Source organism: Diplodia seriata (genome assembly GCF_021436955.1).
Source record: "Diplodia seriata strain FDS-637 chromosome Unknown scaffold_1, whole genome shotgun sequence".
In the NCBI taxonomy this organism is placed as follows: domain Eukaryota; kingdom Fungi; phylum Ascomycota; class Dothideomycetes; order Botryosphaeriales; family Botryosphaeriaceae; genus Diplodia; species Diplodia seriata.
Window position 1 is genome coordinate 2,826,846 of NW_027117308.1, and position 15,447 is coordinate 2,842,292.

General features: G+C 55.9%; 6 protein-coding genes across 6 annotated transcripts; 4 read left to right on the top strand and 2 right to left on the bottom strand.

Moving 5' to 3' along the window:
* Nucleotides 1-2,510: 2,510 nt before the first annotated feature.
* On the top strand, nt 2,511-3,608 carry SLS55_000823 (uncharacterized protein; the record flags this gene model as incomplete). The annotated part of the gene is made up of 2 exons (XM_066772331.1): nt 2,511-2,786; nt 2,895-3,608. 2 exons carry the CDS (start codon nt 2,511-2,513, stop codon nt 3,606-3,608), a joined length of 990 nt encoding a protein of 329 aa, XP_066637610.1.
* Nucleotides 3,609-4,023: 415 nt separating this feature from the next.
* On the bottom strand, nt 4,024-5,620 carry SLS55_000824 (uncharacterized protein; the record flags this gene model as incomplete). The annotated part of the gene is made up of 2 exons (XM_066772332.1): nt 4,024-4,922; nt 4,981-5,620. The coding sequence occupies 2 exons, from the start codon at nt 5,618-5,620 to the stop codon at nt 4,024-4,026; spliced, it is 1,539 nt and encodes a 512-aa protein (XP_066637611.1).
* Nucleotides 5,621-8,752: 3,132 nt separating this feature from the next.
* On the top strand, nt 8,753-10,420 carry SLS55_000825 (uncharacterized protein; the record flags this gene model as incomplete). Its single annotated transcript, XM_066772333.1, has 3 exons — nt 8,753-8,794; nt 8,868-9,371; nt 9,518-10,420. The coding sequence occupies 3 exons, from the start codon at nt 8,753-8,755 to the stop codon at nt 10,418-10,420; spliced, it is 1,449 nt and encodes a 482-aa protein (XP_066637612.1).
* A 310-nt stretch (nt 10,421-10,730) lies between these two features.
* On the bottom strand, nt 10,731-11,926 carry SLS55_000826 (uncharacterized protein; the record flags this gene model as incomplete). The annotated part of the gene is made up of 4 exons (XM_066772334.1): nt 10,731-11,227; nt 11,283-11,597; nt 11,650-11,855; nt 11,907-11,926. The coding sequence occupies 4 exons, from the start codon at nt 11,924-11,926 to the stop codon at nt 10,731-10,733; spliced, it is 1,038 nt and encodes a 345-aa protein (XP_066637613.1).
* A 969-nt stretch (nt 11,927-12,895) lies between these two features.
* On the top strand, nt 12,896-13,907 carry SLS55_000827 (uncharacterized protein; the record flags this gene model as incomplete). The annotated part of the gene is made up of 3 exons (XM_066772335.1): nt 12,896-13,058; nt 13,110-13,190; nt 13,258-13,907. The coding sequence occupies 3 exons, from the start codon at nt 12,896-12,898 to the stop codon at nt 13,905-13,907; spliced, it is 894 nt and encodes a 297-aa protein (XP_066637614.1).
* A 40-nt stretch (nt 13,908-13,947) lies between these two features.
* On the top strand, nt 13,948-14,973 carry SLS55_000828 (uncharacterized protein; the record flags this gene model as incomplete). Its single annotated transcript, XM_066772336.1, has 1 exon — nt 13,948-14,973. One exon carries the CDS (start codon nt 13,948-13,950, stop codon nt 14,971-14,973), a length of 1,026 nt encoding a protein of 341 aa, XP_066637615.1.
* Between the last annotated feature and the right edge of the window lie 474 nt (nt 14,974-15,447).

Here is a 15,447-nt window from a genome sequence, read left to right on the forward strand (position 1 = left end):
CGCGTTATTTTCTCGTAAATATATTAGTTAATAATTACTAGTAAATATTAAGCGAAGATTATATCTTCTTAGACTTTAATCTTTATACTTTTCGCGAAGCTTTTTAATCGATACTATATATAATATACTTCTAAATCTATCTAAATTACTCTAGAGCCTCTAGAGTAACTTTAAGAGTACTTTAAAGAACTAAGAGAGTACTAGATATAACTCTTAGACCGTTAATAACTATCTTTTAAGGCCTAAATAACTATCGACGATATTAGCTATCTATAAAACTCTAAGATCGATCTTTCTACGCTTACTAGTAGATATTCTACTACGAGACGTCGTTAAATACTAAAAGAGCTTTAAAGTAGCTAAATAGTAGGCCTAGTTAATTTTATAGAGCTCTCTATATCTTACTAAACTTCTTAAAGAACGACTCTATAACTATCTATTACTATTAGGTAAGATCTTCTCTCTATACTCGTAGAGAGATATATCTTAATACTAGATTAGCGATATTAAAACTTACTACGAAGAGTTCGTATAGAAATACTAGTAGATCTACTATAATAATAATAATAAGCGTCTTCTCTCTTATATCTTATAAATTTATAGTCTCTTATATCTTATAGATACTATATAGAACTATAGTTTTACTTATTACTAGTAGTAATATCCGTTTAAACGTCTTTATAGTAAAACGAAGCGACTCGCCCGTAATAAAGTAATACTAGATATTAATATAGTAAATAAGATACTTAGAGAGAAGTATAAAGGTCTCTTAGATCTCTTTAACTTTAAAAAGAAGAAATAATAGTATATATTAACTATCTAGCTTAAGATAACGAGTCGAATATCTCTTTAATCGATAACCTCTCGCGATTTTTAGCGATTAGTCTAGATACTTTAATACTATATAATCGCTAGTATAGATAAAGATATATAAATACGTAGATTCGCTAAGAGCGCTACTAGATTTAAGACCTACTAGGTCTTTAAAAATACTCTACTATTTAAAAGTAAGTAATTATAACGTAACTACTTAAATAATCGCGATAATAGTAAAATCTACTATAATAGCTTATCTAGTACTATTTAGTACGCTTAGATTTAGTACTATTTAGTTATTTTCGGCTATAGCTACTACGCTACTATAGAAAACCTTAAAAATATATAAATAAGTATAGATATAATCGATCTACTAATAGTAGCGAATATAAATAGCGACGGACGTAAGGGTTTCTACTTAGTAAGTAATATTATATATTTTATTAATATTATAACGTACACGAATAGTATAGAAGATAAGATAAATATAATAGTTAGTTCTATTATACGCTTATTATAGTAGGTAGTCGTTAGAGTAGTATTTAGAGAGAAGAAAGAGAAGAGAATTACTCGATCTAGTAGTAGTAATCGATTAAAAGAACTACTACGCGAATCGCTACTCGCGTAGCTACGTATATTATAACGTATATAAGTAGTAGTTTTACTAATAATATAACTATTATTACTATAAGATCTCGTATATTTATCGTATAAAATTATAAGAACGCCTTAAATTACTACGTAATTACCGTATTAATAACTAGATTAGCCGTATTTAAAGTGGTAAACGGAGACTAGATTAAACAGCATAAAATGCGACGAATCTAACCCTACTTTGGTACCCTAGTGCCTGTATTGTGCTCGACACAATCGGAACGACGATGATTCTGCTTCCGAGAGCTGATGAGTTCGAGAGAAGATCCTGATGGATTTCATTGGAGTCCTTGGAGGATATTGTTCCAGCTGCGGCGTAAGCTGCTGATGACGACCCTTGGGGATACCGTTAAGGTCTGCTGAATATGGTGCAGATGCTGGACTTCTGTAGTGTCCGTGTCCCGCTGGCTCGAACAAAGCCAGACTCATCGCTAACGACTGATGCGAACAGACATGATAGAAGGTGTCTTGACCTGTAGATTAATTCATATATAGGAGAGACAGATCTTATCCCGATGTGCTGAAGGGTGGCAGAGTGCATGAAAGTGGCGGTCGGACTGTTTGAAGATCGGGAGAACACGGTGGATTGCGCGGTGACGGACGAGGGCACGCGAGAATTGACCAGTAATGGACAGAATGATGAATCGGGAAGCGTGTCGTGTGCCGGCATCGCAGAGCGAAGGGAGGAGACCGAGAGCTTATCGATAGTAGGAACCCCACCGCCAGCTACATCATCCCCACATGCGCCGTGTTCATCCTTCGAATCCATCAGCCACAGCGGGTCATCGTCCTGAACAAGCAGGAGCTTCCTGTCTATCCCACCGCCTCTTTTCTCGTCGCCGCCCTCCGATGATAAGGCTATCCGAATAGCCGGCGTCGCCGTACGAGGTTGCACACAGAGATGCGCCTCGCTGCCGTACCTGCATCACGCGCGACGAGCCGCTCCGCGAGCTTGGCCGCTAGTCCGCCCCTATAAGCATCGCGTCACCCATCACAAGAACATCACTTCCACCTCGAATCCATCCAATCGTGAACAAGCAATGCTGTCCCTCCGCTCGACCACCGCCGCCGCGGGCCTACTCGCCGCTGCTGCCTTCGTCCCCCTCGCGTCGGCTTGGAACGAGGACGTCCACCAGCAGATCGGCTTCCTGGCCGAGCAGTTCCTGACCAAACGCACGAGCTCCGCGCTCGCGCAGATCCTGGAGCCCGAGTACAATGGGTCAATTGGCAACGCGGCGGCGTGGGCGGACGAGTACGCGCACACGAAGGAGGGCGCCTTCTCGTACCAATGGCACTGGATCGACTCGGCTGACAATGTACGTACCATCTCCCACCCAAAGGACGAATAAGAGAAGTAGAAGTATCGAAGAATCAAACAACCCCGCGCGCAAGAAACCACACCGAAGCTGACAACCCACGCCCAGCCCCCTTCCTACTGCAACGTCTACTACCACCGCGACTGCAGCGCCGGCGGCTGCGTCGTCTCGGCCATCGCCAACCAAACCTCCATCCTGCGCTCCTGCCTGGCCTCGCCCCCCACCACCACCACCACCAACCTCACCTGCTCGCAATCCCTCAAGTGGATCACCCACTTCATCGGCGACATCGCGCAGCCGCTGCACGCCTCGGGCGTCGCCGCCGGCGGCAACGGCATCCACGTGACGTACGCGGGCCACCAGAACGTCACGCTGCACAGCGTGTGGGACGGCCGCATCATCTACTCGGCCGCCAACGTCTCGTCGCCATTCCCCAACGCCACCGGCCTGGCGCCCTTCTTCGCCGACCGCCTCCTCCCGCGCATCCTCGCGGACGATTTCCCCGACGCCCCCCGAGCCGACTGGCTCGCGTGCGCCGACCCCGAGACGCCCGTCAAGTGCGCGCTGGCGTGGGCCCGCGACAGCGCTGCGTGGAACTGCGATTACGTCTTCGCGCAGGACACGAACGCGACCAAGGACCTGGCGACGAGCGGGTATGCCGAGGGCGCGTTTCCGATCGTGGAGCTGCAGGTGAGCAAGGCGGCGCTGCGGTTGGCGACGTGGTTGAATGCCATGGTGGAGGGGGCGTACCGTGGCGAGGACAGGGAGCTGATGGTGCAGACGACGCCGAGTTGGGTGGGTGGGCCCAATGGGGGCGCTTGAGGGTTTGGAGCGGCGTGATGATGAAGAGAAGAGGAAAGAGGGAGAAGGAGAGAAGGAGAGGAGAGTTGCTCAACATCAGTCGTCGAATAGGAAGAGCTGACCGGAAAGGTGAAAAGACGGGTAGATCATAGGGGATGTTAATAAGGGATGTAAGGTGTAATGTTCATATTCCTCGTTGTTTCATATCGACGTTAATGTCTACTGCATATTTACTGTCTGATCGCGAACAGCCCTTCCCTCTTACGCGGTCTGTCGCGGATCTAGCCAAAAGAGCAAACCCACGAGCCCTATTTCCAAAATGAAACCGCACCGCTCAATGCAATAAAAGTTATGCCGGCCTGTACGCCCCGGGGAGAATTTTTGAACAGAATAGGAAAATAGGTATCACAGGAGAAAAAAGATTTCTCCATCCCATCTAGAACAAGATCATCAAGCTACCGCCAAACATGGCAGAGATAACCACGACAACGCCGCACATGACCGTCTGGAGGGCGATCCTCGGAGCAGGCAGGCCGACGGGGGCGGCACCCTTGGTCGAGGTGCTCGTTCCGGAGGAGGAGCCGAGATCGAAAGTACCAGTCCCGGGCTCGCCCGTCTCGGCGGCGGTCTTGGTCTGATCGGCGCCGGACTGGCGGATGGGGCCGGTGGCGGTCTGGGTGACGGTGAGGCCGGAGGCGACGGAGCTGACGCCGGGGATGGTCGAGTTGGAGATCTCCTGGACGTTGGAGGAGCTGGCGTTGAAGTGGGTGTTGGCGAGGGCGACCTGCTGGTTGTGCAGGTCGTAGACGACGTAAGCGGAGCGCATGAAGGTGTCGCCGAGCAGGATGGGGGCGCTGCCGGCGGGCTCGATGCCGAATATGCAGGCCTCCTCGCCGCTGTTGCGGAAGCGCGCCGGGTTGCCCTCCGTGTCCGTCAGCGGCAGCACCATCTCGTCCAGGCCGACGCTGATGGTCGGCCCGCCGTCGCCGCCGAAGCTGAACTCGATCGACGCGCCTGTGTCGCCGACGTTGCAGTTGACGACGTAGCCGTAGTCCTGCGTCTCACGCGCGCCCACGCCGTTGATGATGTCGGTGGCGATGTCATCCGGCAGCAGCGACAGCGTCGTGCCGCTATCTAAGATGGCGGGCACGGCGAGACCCGTCTTGCTGTACACGCTCTTGCCGCCGCTCGACTTGACGTTGATGCCGCCGAGAGCGACGGTGAAAGAGGTGATTGCACCGCTTTGCGAGTCGGGCTGGATGGGCAGACCGATGAGGTCTCCCGTGTACTTGTCGCTGTCCACACCACCGAAAAGAACGTTACCAGTGCTGGAGTCTGCTCACCGTTAGCAAGTGGCTAAGGCTATCCACACGTGAAAATTGGAGAGGCATACCAAGGTCATTCAGCCACAGGCTGTACGCAAGACTGCTGATGTGGCCCTGTTGCAACAACTGGACGGGAACGTTGGGGTACGTGGTGTTGTCCGTCTGCGCCAACGTCTCGTCCTGGATGAAGCCCACGCCCATAATTCCCATGGGTGTGTCGTCGGCGTCCCTCGCCACGGCCATGGTCATGTTCCTGATCTCCGTGTCGCCAATGGCCAGGACATCGCGGATATAGTCTCCAGTGATGGAGGTGCCGTCGACGTACTGGATTTGGAACTCGTTCTCGCCAATATCCTCGAAAGTCGACGAGTCATCGGGCGTGAAGGCCGACTCGCACTGGCCCTCCTGGCACTGGGTCGAGCCGGAGTAAGGGAACCACACGTCGCTGCTGCCCGTGTCGATCTGCAGGCCGATGCGCTGGCCGGGAGTGCCGACGGTCACGTTGATCTGGTAGAGCGATTGGTAGTTGGCGAGGGTGGCGGTGACGGTGTCGCGGCGGGCAAGGTTGCGGCGGGCAAGATTCGCCAGCACCTCGCGGCGATCCTTGGCGATGGGGAAGCCGACGACCTTGGGCTTGGGGGCGTCGGCGGCGTGGGCGAGGCTTGCCAGGCCGGCGGCGGCGGCAAAGTAAGCGAGCGTGCTCGGCATGGTCGCGGCGTCGAGGTGCGGAGAAGACTGGAGAGAGAGATCAAGGCGGACTGGGGGGGAACAGGGCGCTTTTGAAGCGCTGGCGCATGACGCTGCAGGTACTCAGGCCGAGCAGGATGTCCCGGCCCCCAAGGCGCAGGCAGGCTTTGTCAGACATCATCGGCAAGAGCGAGCGTGATGTCAGGGCGCAGGCCACAGGCAGACGCGGGAGGCGATCGAAGCTTGGCGAGAGCTTGTGGCGGCCGCGCCCACTCTTCTTTCAGCCTCCATTTCTCAAACAAAGCCTTAGCACCGTGCCTCGGCCGTCGCTCTGCAGCGCTGCACCCCCCAGTAGCCGCCGTGGCTCTCTCATCGCCCGGCGGCGCAGGCAGCGCGAAGGCGAGTCTGCCAGAGCAAAGGCGCGCCGGCCTCTCAGGCGGCAGCAGGAAGCGCGCTACGGGTCGGCTTGCACGACTCAGGCCAGACCAGACCAGGGTATGCGGCTGCGCCACCCTCCTCCCTGCGACCTGCCACTGCCAACCTGCGACAGCCGATGCCAAGCCTCAAACATATTTAGCACCTTCATCGTCGCAATGCTTGTTTTGCCCCCTGGCATCGTCTCTGCCTCGTTGCTGTTCGTCTGCGGCTGGTCTCTGGTCTGCGGTCTCTGCTGCCTGGCAGCAGGCATGACGCGTGGACGACCGCCCGGATACGCGCGGGACCCTGTTCGGCGTTTTATCTCCGCCAACGCGAGCCCGGTAATTGGCCCATGTCATTTGGCTTGATCGCAAGCGGGAAGAAGTCGGCCCCCAGATGCACATCCTGGAACCATCGCCCGGTGCCCTGCACCGCCTCGCTGTGTGGGAGCAGTGTGTTGGCTGTTGTGTGGGGACGAGGCCATGTCTCAGCTCGATGGTTCGCGCGCTGCTCTTGTCACTGCCCAAGCCTTGTCTTCGTTCATGCATCGTCAGATGCAAGGGCCGGGATGGCCCGAGGGCGGCTGGGCGACTCTGTGGAGACATGTAAGCTGAAGATCATCTTCTCAGGTGGTAACTCTCAACGCTAGTAAGCAACTTCAGCTTGAGACAAGAATGGTCATTCGGACATCGGCAGGCAAGGCTGACAACGAGGAATGCGGCAGCTTGGACGCGTGTTGCCAGGCGTTATTCAATGGTACGCTATGCTCTAACAGGAAATTCAGCTGCTCCAGTCAGGGTTGCTTACCACTAGTGCACCACCAAAGCATTCGTCAGCTTCGTCTAGACGCTGGTACTACCATGGCACCTGAAAATTGGCATCCCGAACCATCTCAAGTTCCGTCGATTCTGCGTTGTGCCAATAAGGATGCCCGGCAACTTGACAGCGTCGTCAGCTTTGGGCTGGCGGCAACAACTTTCTTTTCTCGCCTGTTGGCACATACTTTTGCATATCGTACCCTTAAAGTAGTTGCCGCGATCTCCAGTATGCCACCGTCTTCAGATGCGTTTCTGATGGTGAAGCAGGATGATCGATTAGTGAAGGCTGCTGGCGGTGCTATATACCACCTGGTAGCAAACTAAGCTAAACCTAATTGATCTATAAAGCAAACAACCCACTGTAGCCTTATGAAGGAGGCCCTGCTGATCAGTTCCTTAGGAGCAGCGAGACTGATGCTAGCTTTGGAGCCTTCTCGTTGATGTATTGCTTTCTTCCTCGTAACTGAGACTAGCAAGCTCGCACTGCCCGCGCTTCAACTCCGTTCAGACGTACGCGCTGGTACGTGCGCCTCCGCTAGCAGTGTGAAATTATAGCATTATACCAAGATGACCCAGACGATGTATATAGACAAACGATGTGTGAGGCCGTCAATTTTAAGTCAATGCTAACAATGATTTAGACCCTGGGCCTGGTTCTGCTGTCAATGGCCGGAAGCTCGGGCCTGCTGAACTTTGACAGGCCATACTACCCTGGGTAATTCTTTCAAGACCAAACCCAAACCAGGTAACCGATCCCACTATGCCGGAAAACACAGCGAAGAGAGAATTCCGATCGGAGATGTCGTTATAAGAGTGTGGGGGGCTTTAAGCTTAAAATTTCGTGGAGATCCCGGCAATGACGCGTCCTCTTGGCCAAGTGGGTCGAACAAAGATTAGCCAAGCTGTTTTGTCTGCTGCGAGATGTTGCAATAGAAATGCAAATCGAGGCATGATTTGCATGTACGGTTCGATGAAACGCGAATGCGCGGAAGCTACGAAAACAAGTGAATCGATCCAATTCCACCCAACCTACCGCTCTGTTCGTCACTTCATTCATCTAAATCTTTAGGTCCATGAAGAATCTGGTTTCCTTCTTGAGAGTTATAGCTTCAAAAGAGCCAAAAATTGATCTCACATTTGTTGCCGACGCTCCAAGTACGCGATTGCTCTAAGGGCAAGGCGACATTTTCTCGAGGGCAATCCACCAAGTTTGTAGAAACCCAAGGACAGACCGATCGAATTCCTTTCGTATACCCCTTGTTCATATCCGGCATAATCGAACGCGCACGCATACTGCGGAGCGTGCTTCAATATTGTACTCCACCCAAGTGTATAACGGTAGCCACATTCCTACCCCGCACTTGTGGCTGTGCTGCGGTCCAGGGTACAAGGGCATGGAGTATCACAGCTTACCATTCAGAACGCCAGCGTCAATTCCGCAGGCTTCTCGTTGACATACCAGGATCAGCTCGCAGGTGTCAATGCTATCCCAGGGTCGCTCCAATTACAGGCGTCCAAGGTTTTACCAACAGCCTCCACATCCAGACCCCGCATCCCGGGCACAAACGACAAAGCAGGCGACTACCAGCTTACCTCCGCCTGCTGATCCCACGATTCTCGCTCTCCTGCCATGATTGTTCTCCTGTTCTCGTCTTGCACGGACCTAGGCCCCAGGTTTCCCCACACCGCTGCGGGGAAAGAAGAGTTTCGGTTCATGGATGTTATTGCGGCGTGGATGATCGGGTGCATGGATCCGAATAGCTGGATTAAAGGAAACCTATGCCCCTCATGGGCTCATGTATTACGGCCTCTCTCCGCACCCGTGCCGTCCGATCAATTTCCACCCCGTTTTCTTTTTCTCTCCAAGGACAAAAACAGACAATCAAAGGAAAAAAAACAGTCTTCAAATCAATCAACAATGGCAGACGACATCGAAACACGCCTCTTCATCGACGGCAAGGTAACCAAGAACCCATTTTCCTCCCACCACACCACACCACAGCTACTCACACATACACCCCAAAACCATCCAGTTCGTCTCCGCCTCCGACAACGGCACCTTCCCGCTCACCTCCCCCTACACCTCCACACCCCTCGCCGCCGTCTCCGCCGCAACCGCGACCGACGTCGACGCCGCCGTCGCCGCGGCCTCACGCGCGCAGCCGGCATGGTCCGCACTGTCGCCGACGCAGCGCGGCGCGCCCATGGCAGCGCTGGCCGGGCTGCTGCTCGAGCACAAAGCATCCCTGGCGGAGCTGGAGGCGCGGTCGATGGGGAAGCCCGTGGCCGAGTTCTTCGACGCGGACGCGGCGGCGGGCACGTTCCGGCTGTACGCGGGCATGGGGTGGGCGGCGGGCGGCACGACGAGCCTGAATACGCCGGGGTACGTGAACGTGACGGTGCGCCAGCCGTTTGGGGTCGTGGGCGTCATCATCCCGTGGAACGTGCCGCTGCTGTTCTTTGCGAAGAAGGTGGCGCCGGCGCTGGCGGCGGGGAATGCGGTGGTGGTGAAGAGCTCCGAGAGGGCGCCTTTGACGGTGAGTGAGTGCTGCTGGATCGGTTCTGTGGGAAGGAGCAGTGCTGGAAATGTCCCATCTCTCTCTTTCTCCCCACTCATAATTGGTGCGTTGCTGGACATATATATCCTCGCGCTGACTTGAACACCTCTCTCCTTCCCCACCAGTCCGCCAAACTCGCCACCCTCATCAACCGCGCCGGTTTCCCGCCGGGCGTCATCAACGTCCTCTCGGGCCTCGGCCCCGTCGCCGGCGCCGCCATGTCGTCGCACCCGCGCATCCGGATGATCTCCTTCACCGGCTCCCTGCGGGCGGGCAAGGCCATCCAGGCCGCCGCCGCCGCCTCCAACCTCAAAAACGTCGTGCTCGAGCTCGGCGGCAAGTCGCCCGCCGTGGTCTTCGCCGACGCCGACCTCGACGACGCGGCGCGGGCGACGGCGTACAGCGTGCGCGCCAACGCCGGCCAGACGTGCATGCAGAACAGCCGCATCTACGTGCAGCGCGCCGTCGCGGACGCCTTCGTGGAGCGCATCAAGGCGTGTTTGGCGGGCGTGAGGGCGGGCGATCCGCTGGACGCGGAGACGCAGATGGGGCCGATCGTGGATGAGGAACAGCGGAGACGCGTGTTGGAGTACGTCGAGCAAGGGGAGAAGACGTCGAGGGAGACGATCGTGTTGGGCAAGGATGGCGATACCGCTGGTTCCATGCACGTCAGCCCGACGGTGTTCTTAGACACAGAAGAGGGGGCGCGGGTCATGAAGGAAGAGGTGTTTGGCCCCGTCGTCAGCGTCAACGTCTTTGACGACGAGGACGAGGTCGTAAGGAAGGCTAACGATACCGAGTTTGGCCTGTACGCGTCCGTCTTCAGCAGAGACGTGGATCGTGCGCTGCGGATGATGACGCGATTGGATGCCGGTACCGTCGGGGTCAACTGCACTAGTCCAACAACTGCAATTGACATGCCGTTTGGAGGATATAAGCAGAGTGGGGTAGGGCGTGAGGGCTTGGAGCACAGCCTGAACAACTTTCTCGAGGTTAAGACGGCTCTGATCAAGGTCAAGGGACTGTGAGAAGGGAGTACTGTGCTTGTTATACCCATTGTAGAAGTCTTGAGCGGAGTCATGTCGACCATGATTGACGTGAACTGGATATTTGCCCATGCTGCAGGAACGTTTTGTTGCACTTTGTGAATTCGGTAAGTATTTGACTGGAGATGTTGGTTGTCTCCCTATTGTTTACACACTATAAGTGATTGGGGATTAGAAAGTCGCTGAAAGGACAAGAAAAAAGGGCACTTTGATGTAAATATCACGTAAATTTTGTCATAATCTCATACCATGACGCACCAGCCGGATCAGCCTGTGCATTCAGTGGCAGCTCTCAAGCCTTCTGAAGCTGCTCGTACTCCGACTTCACAATGCCCGGCAGCTCTTGCTCGAGACTTGGCGCCTTTGGACTCCAGCCCAGGAACTTCTTAGCCCTTCTCGCCTTGCCTCTGGAGTTAAGGCCCCAGCTCAGAGCCTGGAATTCGGCCAACTTCCATGCCTCATCCTTGTTGAGGCTGAAGGTCTCGGGGGCAGGGATGTAACCGGCCTTAGCGGCCTCAGCGGCAATCTGCTTGGACAATTCGCCCCAGATGTGCTCGCCGTTCTCCGCAAGGAAGTAGCCCTTCTCACCCCACAGCTCCTTGTCATCCTTGCGGTTTGCGGCGGCAGCATCGGCCAGGAGAACGAAAAGATCGCTCAAGTCGTGAACGTGGACATTGTTCCAGTAAGTCTTGCCGGCACCGATGATGGGGCCCTTCTTCTGCTCCAGGGTGATCTTGGCCAGCTCGTACACTTGACGGCTGCGGCCGGAAACGGGGCCTCTACCAGGGCCTTGTAATCACATTAATTACTACGCCAATAGAGAACGGCAAGGTCAATAACTTACCGTAGATGGTAGGAGGGCACAGAATAGCCGTCTTCACCGAGTCGGCATTCTTGGTGCCAGCGTCCAGCACAAGCTTGTCGACGTTACGGTGGAATGCATGGTCCGGAAGACCGGTGAGCTCCTCAACTTTATCGAGGTCGTCGTAAACCTTGTCGGATGCTTCACCAAGTCTGTCGGCGTCGGAATCGGCGAAGCACAGGATTCCGGTTCCACTAACGTGCAGCCAGTATCCCGGGTGGTCCTTGGAGTGGCCACTCGCAAGACCCTCGGCAATGGCCTTTGCGGCGCCCTCGTGATCGGAGGCATCGGCGGTGTCTGCACGGTTGTGAGTGACGAGGCCGGTAGAACCCTTGTCAGCGTCACTTACGGACGACGATGTCAGCCTTTGATGCCTCCTCTTTGATCAAGTCATAGCTGTCGAGGTCGCCGTAAACAACGTTGAGGTTGGAATAGGCCTGCTGGACTTTGCTTCCCTTGTCCTTGCTTCTGACCAGAGCAGTGTAGAACCAGTCGGGATGGGCCTTGTGGAGAGCATACAAGGCGTCGCCGCCAATGTAGCCCGTGGTACCTGTACTGATGCAGGGGTCAGAAGGTGGAGATGATCATGCGAAAGGAGCGACGCACATGAAGACTTTGGGAGCCATTGTGGGAATCTCGAGGAAGGCAGAGATGGTGTTTCAGTGGTGCTGGCGTTTCTGAGAACAACTGACACAGAAGCAGCTTTTGTAGTGCAAAGAGGGGGCGATTTCAAAGCATAGTGCAGACAGTCGAAGCTTCCGGCAATGGCGTCATGCCAGCCGTTGCTAGGCCCAAATAGGAATGCACCCCACCAGTCTCCCACTCCCCACCATTGCCGCGCAGTCCGTCTCCGTTCCAAAAGCATTGTTGCATACGAAAGACTTTTCTCTTTGGGCTCAATCGCTGGGCAGGAGCTGCCTTGCTGAGCATTGGAGCGGAGCCGAGGACGTCGACAGGTGTGTAGAGCTCAGGCCCGAGGAGGGGTGTGGGGTAAAAACATAGGCACTACCTATCCCCTGTGCCAGCTCACCTTCGAGTGCGACCAAACAGCATCAGCATCATCATCGCGCCATCGACTTGCTTGGTACGCTCCGTGTAGCCGTGCAACCCCTCCCGGTCCGCAGCGCTAAGCACGGCCTCGGACCCACAGCCAGACCTTGCGGCTCTTGGTGCAACGGCATTCCTAATCACTGAGTAAGCCATCTCCAAGGATAGCTCCACAGCTCCACCATCGCTACAGCACGTCAGCCAATAGAACAGCTAACCCCCTGCAAACAAGCTTTGCATCGCACCGCTTACTCGCCCAATCCGATCACGTCCGATCGCCTGGCGGTCCCTGGGCGGAGACACGTCCTATCGTCTGCTTAGGAGTTCCTGAGCAAGCTGCTTCTAAGCTGAGTCGTGTCCGTCGCCAAGCGAAACTTCTCTGCGGGGCCAGTAAAACGGAGCATGGAGGGACGTGCGACGCGACACCGGAGATGAGTGAGACCACACCTATAAGCCCACAAGTCGGCGTAAGCAGTAGTTTAGCTGCTCTATCCTGCACCTGAACACATCTCTCCCTCCCCGCACTCTTCTGAACACCAACCTCAAAAATGACGGAGCCGGCACATGCGAATATCGACGAGGGCAACAGCTCGAGCGGCGTTTCCACCCCGAGCAGCGCCAAGACGACCGACGTCCAACTTGAAGTCGACACCCTCATCATCGGCGCCGGCCCAGCAGGTGCTGCATTGGCGTGTTTCCTGACTTCTCATGGTAAGCAGAGAAGGCCGTTTCCCAGCCGTTGCTGATACATTCTGTCCATAGGAATCAAAGGCTTGATGGTTAGCAGAGCGCCGACGAATGCAGACACGCCGCGAGCACACATCACCAATGCGGCTGCTTTAGGTAAGTCGACGACAACAGACACCATATTCCAAGGAACATACCCCATTACTGACCCCGCTCCGCACAGAATGCCTCCGCGACATCGGTCTGGAGGACGCAATCAAGAACCTGGGCACCAAGAACGAAAAGTTCATGAAGCACACGCGCTGGTGCTACAGCATGGCCGGCCGCGAGTACGCCCGCATCTACTCCTGGGGCAACGATCCCGCGCGCAAGGGCGACTACGAGCGCGCCAGCCCCTGCAAGCACGTCGACCTGCCGCAGACGCTGCTCGAGCCGGTGCTCGTGCGCCACGCCGCGCTCAACGGCTTCTCCTGCCGCTTCGACACCGACTTCGTCAGCTACGTCGACGAGGGCACCCACGTCGTCACCACGCTACGCGACCGCCTAACGGGCGCCACGTACGCCGTGAGGTCGCGCTTCCTGTTCGGCGCCGACGGCGCGCGGTCGCGCGTGCAGCGCCAGCTGGGCCTGCCGCTGGTCGAGAAGCCGCAGCAGGGCCTCGCCATCAACGTGCTGGTGCGCGCCGACCTGTCGCATCTGATGGAGGCCCGGCCGGGAAACCTGCACTGGGTCTTCCAGCCGGACAGGGAGCATCCGGCGTTCGGGTGGCAGGCTGTCGTGCGGATGGTCAAGTATGAGAAGACCCGACCCCCTTTACCCGCCTCCTCTGTCTCCCCAACTCTGCCGCACGAAAAGTCAGCGAAGCAGAACTGACAGCCGCAAACACAGGCCCTGGACCGAATGGATGTTCATCATGTTCCCGGACCTCGCCGTGGGCGCCGCCGGCGCCGAGCACGTCACGCAAGAACAGTACCTCGCCCGCGTGCGCGAAATGATCGGCGACGACACCCCGGCCGAGATCGTCAACATTTCCAAATGGTTCATCAACGAGACGTACGCCGAGGCCTACTCGGCCGGAAACGTCTTCTGCCTCGGCGACGCCGTGCACCGGCACCCGCCCTTCAACGGGCTCGGCTCCAACACGTGCATCCAGGACGCCTTCAACCTCGCGTGGAAGGCGGCCTACGTCCTCCGCGGCCGCGCCAGCCCCGCCCTGCTGGACTCGTTCTCCGCCGAGCGCCAGCCCGTCGGCAAGGGCGTCGTCACCCGCGCCAACGACGGCTTCCGCGAGCACTTCGCCGTCTGGGACGCCCTGGGGCTCGTCCTGCCCACCGCGGCCGAGCGCGCCGCCGTCGTCGCCGAGTTGGAGGCGGACACGCCCGCGGGCCGGGAGCGCCGCGCGCGCTTCCAGAGGGCCATCGCGGCGACGGGCAGAGAGTTCCACGCGCTGGGCATCGAGATGAACCAGTCGTACACCTCGGCCGCGGTCGTCAAGGACGAGGGCGTGACGGGCGATGACGGCTTGGTCGGGGCAGGCGTCGATACCGAGCTGTTCCATGTGCCCAGCACCTTCCCCGGCCGCCGCCTGCCCCATGTCTGGCTCGGCCGCGCCGTGCCCGACGATGTCGTGTCGACCGTCGATCTGGCCGGCAAGGGCCGCTTTTCGCTCTTCACCGGCATCGGCGGCGTCGACGCGTGGGAGCGGGCGGCGAAGGCCGCGGAGACGGAGTTGGGGATCGAGGTGCGCGTCGTGTCGATCGGGTATGGCTGCGAGTTTGAGGATCCGTACTTCGAGTGGGCGCGGCTGCGCGGCGTGGAAGAGGACGGGTGTGTGCTGGTGCGGCCGGATCGGTTCGTGGCGTGGAGGGCGGATGGCGTGAGGGGGGATGAGGAGGCGAGGTTGGGGAGGGTGTTGCGGAGGGTGTTGGCGAGGGAGTGAATGATGATGGCTCCTCGTTGCGTAAGCGGGTGAGGTAACGGGATAGCTTAACGGTTTTTTCGTTTTCGATGTCGACGTGCTGCAAGCAATCCTAGCACGCCCATGAGCGAGATAATCAGCATTACACACCATTGGACTGTTTTTGGGGTGCAACACCCGCTTTGTCGTGATACTGGTCCGGATTCAACGTAACTTGACGGTTTTAGGAAATTAGGCTTCTGCGGAAGTGAAGAGCAGAGAACGCCTTACCCCGCGTCCACGAGTCGAACTGCCGCTTCATCCGGATGTGCGGAGCCAAAGCCGTTCCCGCACTTACTGCAGAAGTGAAGCCCAAAGGAGCGAGAAACCGTTTTATCCTAAACATGAGCAGTTTCTCCATAGTCCAGACCTGAACTTTCCGTGTCATGCTTGCTTAAACTGTGCCGAAACGGTTGTTGGTCCGAAAAGGGATATATGTGGAGGAGCCATAGAAGC